General features: G+C 33.2%; 1 protein-coding gene across 1 annotated transcript; it reads right to left on the bottom strand.

Moving 5' to 3' along the window:
• Positions 1-1,504: 1,504 nt before the first annotated feature.
• Positions 1,505-3,724, bottom strand: LOC115994995 (naringenin,2-oxoglutarate 3-dioxygenase). The gene is made up of 3 exons (XM_031119379.1): positions 3,177-3,724; positions 2,127-2,555; positions 1,505-2,023 (listed from the first exon to the last, which is right to left on the bottom strand). Exons 1-3 carry the CDS (start codon positions 3,534-3,536, stop codon positions 1,721-1,723), a joined length of 1,092 nt encoding a protein of 363 aa, XP_030975239.1. The 5' UTR covers positions 3,537-3,724; the 3' UTR covers positions 1,505-1,720.
• Positions 3,725-8,145: the final 4,421 nt, after the last annotated feature.

Raw genomic sequence — 8,145 nt, 5'->3', positions numbered from 1 at the left:
TCACTGTTCATGGGATATGAAAAGTGCAATTAGGCAAATGCACAGTGATTTTATTAATGAACAGTAACTGAAAAATATTTTTTTTATTATTTTCAGTTTTCAGTAAAATAGGCGATATTCAAACGCATCATTTATGGAAAAATAATTAATTAATTAATTTTTATAACAATTTTTATATCTTCCATAAAAGTGGCGTTAAAAAATTTACTAATATAATTTGTTAATAATTACCATAAAACCACCCGTTAACATGACTTTATTACTTACTTTTTTTTTTTCTTTTTTTTTTGAAAGGGACTCTATTACTTACTAGATATTTGATGCACACCATTCCAAATTTAGGCATAAACATTTGGAAGACTGCATTTGATAGAATAAAACATGGTGAAGACTGTTGGGTGGTAGTTACAAATTTTGATGAAAAGGATAGCGTTACTTAAAAGCATTTGAGTTATTGAAACCACCTCACTCATACAAAAAGGATGGATAAGATTGCGCTACTTGGCCACTTGTGGTCCACGAGCCTTACCTACCACCACAAAGAATGAGCCGCTCTACCCACCTCTTAAAAAATTAAAAGGGAATTGTTAATAAATCGGGCATTTATTTTTAAAAATATTTTATAAAAAAATGTTAAAATAATTAATTTTTTAAATAATTTTTTATATTCCCTATAAAAGTAGTGTTAAAATTTTCTTAATATAATTTATCAACAATTGTAAGGACGCGATTCGTGGCGGACCGTAACAGTGTCGGATTCGCACGTAAAAAGGCCCCTAACAATATCATTTGTAGAGCGTGGGTTTGGAAGGCTAGGCCCTGGTTGACAGGCGGTGGGTTTTTCGCGGTGTTCGTACAAGTTTAAGTTTTCCTTTACCCCTGGAGTCTTTCTCCTGGAGGTGGGCTGGGAGGTTCTGGTTTTTGACCATTTTTCCCAACCCCCTCTTTAGGTTACTTGTTTTTCCTTTTATCTTTTTCTGTGTTCATTGTCCTTCGTCCACGTATAGGATCAACATTTCCAAGATTGATACTTGTCCCATCAGCCCATATTCAAAGTCGTTGGGGGTGGTTGTAAAAGCCAAAGAATGCGGCTCTGTCAGGTTCAGAGTATTGAATGGCAGTAAGGGCAGCTTTCCCTGGATATTTTAGATATTTCTTCCTAGTTTCAGTCCTATACCGTTTTTACCCTTCTTTCAGGGGGGACTTTGGGTCTGCCGAGGACTGAGCTGTCTTCGGCGGTATCCAAAGGCTATTTTGTCGAGCTTGGGCCATAACCCTCCTCGGCTTGGGCCTTCGGATTCTCCCCGGGTAGATGGGCCTGGCCCATAAATCATTTGGGCCCCACAACAATTATTTTAGAAGTACCCATTAATATAACCAAAATTAAAATTTTAATATGATTAATAAAATATTCTAGTTGTAAAAATATAGGGCTTGCCTTAAAAATTTATAGTACCAACATCTTTTAAGTGAACCAATTGCAAGCACGGATATGGAAAACAAGTTAACTCAAACGAGGAAGTGGCAGTGTGGCACCACTTATTTTCATATATTTATCGGTTTGGTATGGAGGAAAACATCGAAGGCTGCAAAGGCCTCATTGGTTCAGACACAAGGATCGTCAAATTTAACAAACTACAGGGTGTGACTAGCAAATTAAGATTGCTTGACTAATAAACAAACCAAAGGCAAAGTAAAGAGACACGGGTATAGTAATAGTCTAAGCAAAGATATCCTCAATGGGCTTGCCCTCCAATTTGGCTCTCTCCAATTCCTGCAACTGTTGCTCCTTGGCCAGTTTCTTTAGCCTGGCAAGCTCAAGGTCCTTACTCATCTTCCTCCTGTACATCTCTGCAAAAGTAATGGGCTCCTCTAGCACCGACTTCTCTCCCTCTCTGATCTTCAGAGGGTACACTGTTGCCTCTGGTGCTGGGTTCTGGAAAGTGGCTATGGACAATCGGCTGCTGTTTGAGTTCACCACTGCTTGGTGATCAGCATTCTTGAACCTCCCATTACTCAGATACTGTTCAAGAAATAATCCAAAGTGAATTTAATCAATTACTTGGCTAGCTAGCTAGCACAAAATTACACCGTTCATTTCGTCAATTTAAAAGTAGAGAGCTTACGTGACCATGATCTCCGAGATTGACCACAAAAGCTCCTTCAACAGGTTGAACAGTGATCCATGATTTTCCTCCGTCTCTAGTAGCTTGGAGACCACCAACCTGATCCTGAAGCAAGAGAGTGATGGTACCAGGGTCGGTGTGACGCTTGAGTCCGAGTGTGAGGTCAGGTTGTGGACATTTTGGATAGTAATTAACCACAACCTTTTGGTCCATGTCCACACATGCTTTAGTCAAAGCCTCCTTCTCCAAACCCATGGCTTCAGATAAGACCTCCAAGAGCTTGCATGCTAATCCCATTAATTTCTCACTGTATTGCTCTGTCACTGCTCTCCACCCCTCTGGCTTGTCTGGCCACCTTGAATAGTCTCGGGTCCTTAGTGGGTATGAAAAATATGTCACAATTTCACGCCAATCTTGCACTGCTTCTCCCTGCAATAAAAATAATCATCTTCATTGACATTGAGCTTCATGGGCAAGATGCCCTTATAGGTCCTTTTGGTTGAAAAAAACTTTGAAGGATAATAAGGACCTTTAATTGGATACACAGTCTAACACAATGTTTTTTTAACAATTTTTATTTTTATTTATTTTTATAGAAAAGTATATATATATTACCTTTAACATGAACGAAATGTCACTGTTGGCTATTCACATTAAGACAAAGTCATGTAAATTATCAAATATAAAAACAAAAACAAAATTACGTATAACCCCCATCCTACATGTCTCTGTTAAAGGCAGACATCACAAATATCAAAGGCACTGGTCCATGCGTTTAATGGGTCAAACTTATCCGTCGCCATCGCGAACATAAAATTGTTGATTACATCAATTGCACATAAAAAAAAGTTGTTAAATTGGTAAATAACAATTTTTTTTTTTTTTTTTAAATGTGAATCAATCGCCAACTTAAAAAGTTTCTGATTGACTATCAGTTGTGACCAAAAAGGGTTGCAATGAAAACGTGAAAAACTATCAGAAGGGTCAGGAAGTTTGTGATTGAACATGAATTTGAAAGGCCAAAAAAAAAAAACAGGTTTGGAGCATTACTTGTAGGTGGCTGGACACGATGAAGCCACCCTTCTTGCCACCGGACATGTCAAAGCGAAGCTTTTCCTCAGGAGGCAAAGCAAAGAACTCTCGGGCAAGCCTTGTCATGTCTGATACGAGATTGGTATCAACCCCATGGTCAACAACCTGAAAAACACCCCAGTCCTCACAAGCCTCAACGATTTTCTTACAAATCTCAGCTCTCCTACCATGAATTTCATCGATACCAGCAAGCGAGATGATTGGAATTTCGTTGCTGAATTGGTTGTATGCAACTTTAGGACGCTCATCTTCGTCCCTAACGAAGCTGGACTGAAGGGTCTTCTCCCCTGCTAGAGCTGTGAGAGTAGTAGGAGCCATTGTAGAAGGCGGATCGATGTGAGCTTGTTTTGTTTATTTCTTTGGTTCCTCAAAACTTTGTGGTTTGATTAAATTTCTGGTATGAATAGAATAAAGTAGTACTAGGTGTGTATGGAATGAGTAGCAATATGATGCGAAAGAGGTGGGTTTGTTTTGGTGGTTGCAAGGTGATGTGATATTTAAAGCTAAGCGAAGGGAGTGGCAGCTTCACCTACCCTTGTGCTCGTGGCTACTTACCTTCCTCACACTGTTTTGTATCTAGAAACCTACCCATCGGTATTATAAGGTCACCCTACTATCATTTTCCCCAATTTTTTTTTTTATTTTTTATTTTTTTTTATGTATGGGCAGTGTTTATTGCACAAATTGCACGCACTGCCCAAAAATACAATTAAAGTTACTAAAACTTTTAGTGTATTTTTGCAGTGTACGTGTACAATATATTTTTAGTGTATGTAATGATAGTACGCAAAACCCATGCGGTAAAATTGTAAAAAGTTGTAATATGAAGTTAGACATCCTATAGATTTTAGGATATAGGACTAACAAACTGATATAAGATCGATCAGTAAAATACAATTGCAGTCCCTAGTATTATTCAATTTGAAGTGTGTTTTTAGGATCAGTTTATTTAGCTTTTTGCTATATGTGTGCTATAATATACTGATACTCTATAAAAGTAAAAAAAAAAAATATATATATATATATATATATTGAGGGGACAAAGTTTAGGTACAAAATTAGTTGTAGATATCTTTTTATTGGAGATGAATTTTGATAAATCCACTATTGGATTACATCTTCTTTTTATATCTTTTATACTTACAAAATTTCTAGAAAATTAAATATAAATAGTTATGTCATCAATAAATTGTTTAAATTGTAAGTTTTTATAGTTTAAAATTATGCATAAAATATAAGTTTATAGATCATATAGTAAATAATATCTGATTGACACAAAATCTGACATGTGTACTAAGAGCGTAAAAAACATACAATCCAATGGTTAGATTTTCAAAATATGTAGTATTGTTTATTTTATTGAGTGAGATTGTAGCTTTAGGCTACAACCAATTTTGTAGCTAAAATTTGTCCAAATTCAGGTTTTAAAAAGCTGAATAGAAAAGCTAGTCAAATAAGCTACATACAAGGAACACTAAATTTCATCAATTAAATTCATTGCTACACTGTTTGTAAGCTTTATGTAGTAAATTTTGTAGTAACTAACCGTTAACACCATTTCTTTACTCCAGATCTCTTATTTAACTATAAAAAACTTTATCAGTTGAGCTAACTAAAACCCAACCGTTAACACCATTTTATTGTCTGCTATTTATACTTTTACAGCTTCCCACTAGTTATAAAAAATTTTGTGAACAAATTATGACTTTATTTTCTCCTGTTTTTTAACATTACGCCCCCAAACTATTTTGTTTCTAGAAACCTACCCCTTCTGTTTCTGGAAACCTACCCTTTAATATTAGGACTTAGGAGCCCTATCACTTCCCTTGTTTGGATTGAGATTTGGTGCAATAGAGGCTATTGCACCATGCAATACCACTTTTGATGGCCAAGATTAAAAATTTAAAAAGTTACTTTTAATCATCCCTTGTATAAAAAAATTTCAACTTTTAACATTTTCACCGCTTTATTTTTCACAACTCTTTTCTCTTACAATTATGTGATGCACCTGATCCGAATCCTCTTCCACATTTCTTCCCTACTAATGCTTTGGTCTTTTAGAGTTGTTTTGTACTTTATTTTTTTATAGGATACTTTTTTTTTTCTTGAAAAGTTTAGTTTTGTACTTTTTTTATTTTTTTTTTTTATGGGAAAAAAACTTTATTGAGGAAACAAAGAACTATACAAAGAGGAGCCAGCCTCAGCCCTGATAACTTCATCAAAACAAAGAGGGTAGCTATCAAAACAAAAGAACCAAAATACTTACAGCTTAAGGACCATGTAGTAGTGGCTCCAGGAATTCCTTTCAGGGTGATTATTAAAAAACTTAAACTTAATGAAATTATAAAAACAAAAAAACAAAAAAAAAACTTGAATATATTGACATAAAAAAAAAAACACACAAATACATAAAATTTTAAAATTTCCATTCACAAGTTTTTATATTTTGAAATCGTTGTATGATAGCTTCACTATCAATATTGCTATCAGTTACATCATTTTCAATTAAGACAACCAAGCAATCATTAAACTACTACTTTCAATTACCAACATATTGCCTAAATAAGTAATAATATAAACACCTATAAAAAAAAGTAACAATATAAACAAAATGCGTTTTTTTTTTAATTATATATATATATATATATATATAAATGTATCACATAAATCCAACAAATTCGACTAAAAACTAAAGCAAGCACTAACAAACTAGCTATTTGAAAAATGTGCATTTTTTTAAATAGTGATTTAAAAATATGCCCTTTAAAAATTAAATTTAAAAATCACAATTAAACATTTGATTTGCTCTTTTAGGCTAATTTTTTTGTTTGGGCAATTTTTGAGAAGTGCTACGTCCATAACATTTTTGCTACATTTTTACAACAAAGTCTAGATAGTAAGTTTTTACTGGTTTTAATTCGAATCTACCACTGAAATTATTTTTTTGTCCACCAATAACAACCTGTTATTTTGTATTTATTATGAAAGTGTTGTGAAAATGCTGTGAATATAGCATTTCTCGCAATTTTTTTGTTCAACATTCAGCGAACTAAAATTTTGTAGAGGTTAAATTGTATTTTTTAATGAGCTCAAATTTTTATTTAGAGTGGTCAAGTTTTTTTTTTTTTTTAGGGTGGTCAATGACTCACATTAATTTAAAATTTAATTTTTTTTAAAAGATAATTTTTTAAAGAAATTCAGTTCAGGGTGGTCATGTGGCCACCTTGAGTAACACTTGGCACTGCCATTTAGCTAGTGTGTGGGCAGCCATATTGGTTTGCCTAGGAACCTAGGCAATCGAAATATTAGAGAAGGAGAAATGCTAATGAATACTCTTAGGGTATTAGTTAATAATCCATTTAAAGAAAATTTTTAGGAGAAAAAAAAAAACAATTAATATTTTGATAGTTTTTTTCATTTTCCATAAAAGTTATGTCAAAACTTTCCTAAAATGGATTGTTAATCAATGCCCTAAGAGCACTCGTTAATCAATGTCCTAAAAGTACTTGTTAGCATAACCCGGGAAATGCTAATTAAAATTTTCACATATTGACTTAACATCCTCAAAAATTCAAGCTACTTCCAGAGAACAAATTCTATGAGTTTAGAAGATCAACGAGTTCAATAAAATTGCATTCCACGATGACATTAGGGAATAAGTATTCTAACAAAACTGGAAGGTTGCTGTCCATAGTGCATCAATAACATGTCTGAATCAAAGTTTGTATTTTTTTTTGGCTGAATACGTTTTAGTATGTACCTAGAAATATCAAGTACAATACAATTGTATATATTAAAAACAAGTACAAAAACTTGTCTTTTGCAAGTTATCTAGAAGCTGAAGCAATTTCCATTGAGACAGATTCAAAGTCTGTCCATGAAGCTATTAATGATCCGGGCCTGCCTCCCCCGTGGAGAATTAATGTCATTTGTGCTGATTTGTCAATCCTTTATCTAATTTCTCTAAGGTCATGCTATCGAGTGTTTTTAGAGCATTGGTTAATAATTTATTTTAGAAAAGTTTTGACACAACTTTTATACGAAATGAAAAAAGCTGTTAAAATATTAATTTTTTTCCCCACAAAAACTTTCTTTAAATGAATTATTAACCAATATTCAAAAAGCATTCATTAGTATTTCTCATTTTTTTTTTAAATTCTAATATTTAAGAGCTTCCATTCCAACGTTTAAGAGCTAGCTCTACTGGGATCAAACAATAACCTCATATCAGTCTTGTCAAATTTCAAGTGATATTCCTCCAATGGGAATCAAGCAATAACTCAACAGTAATAATTTTTGTAATTCTCTGCCTACGATTCGAAACTCATCATCTCCTAGTATTTACCTATCTAAAAAAATAGTGATATGACTCTAAAAACAAAAGGAGGAAGTGAGTCAAGTGACCATCAATCTAGGATTTGGCTCTCTAGAGAATTATCCCCTATTTCCTTATATAATTTTTTAAAATTGTATTTTTAGTCCCTTAAATATGATCTTTGTTCGATTTTGGTCCCTCAAATTTAAAAAGGTTGATATGGGGCCTTCAAGTTCATAGAAAGTAACAATGCAATCCCTTCGTTTATTTTTTTTCATTTACATGACAAATAGAATGTTGAAACTTGAGACACACCAATATATTTAAGGGGCTAAAATTAAATCAACTCCATATTTATTGAGTAATTATTCAATACTACAGGAGTAAAGTAACGTGGCACTCCTTTCTACTACCTAATAGTAGATTTTATTAATTAAATTTATGGTGTGATTTATCATTTATGTGAAAGTATGGAATATTATGTCGCTAAGCTATACATTGAAAGTACCTAATATTTTTTCATATTTATGAAGACTAAAATTAAACCAAACCCACATTTAAGGGACAAAAATCAAATTAACCTCATATTCCAAGGAATTAAAATGTACATAA

Source organism: Quercus lobata, chromosome 6 (genome assembly GCF_001633185.2).
Source record: "Quercus lobata isolate SW786 chromosome 6, ValleyOak3.0 Primary Assembly, whole genome shotgun sequence".
NCBI classification, from domain to species: Eukaryota; Viridiplantae; Streptophyta; class Magnoliopsida; order Fagales; family Fagaceae; genus Quercus; species Quercus lobata.
Note: the sequence above shows the minus strand (reverse complement) of the source record. Positions and strands in the feature narration are given on the sequence as shown.

What these genes read in the sequence shown, in the direction of transcription:
- LOC115994995 (XM_031119379.1), bottom strand. Translation starts at nt 3,536, where the DNA reads ATGGCTCCTACTACTCTCACAGCTCTAGCAGGGGAGAAGACCCTTCAG. An exon ending in TCGTGTCCAGCCACCTACAA is followed by an intron (nt 2,556 to 3,176) that starts GTAATGCTCCAA and finishes TTTTTATTGCAG; the next exon opens with GGAGAAGCAGTGCAAGATTG. An exon ending in ATCTCGGAGATCATGGTCAC is followed by an intron (nt 2,024 to 2,126) that starts GTAAGCTCTCTA and finishes TTTCTTGAACAG; the next exon opens with TATCTGAGTAATGGGAGGTT.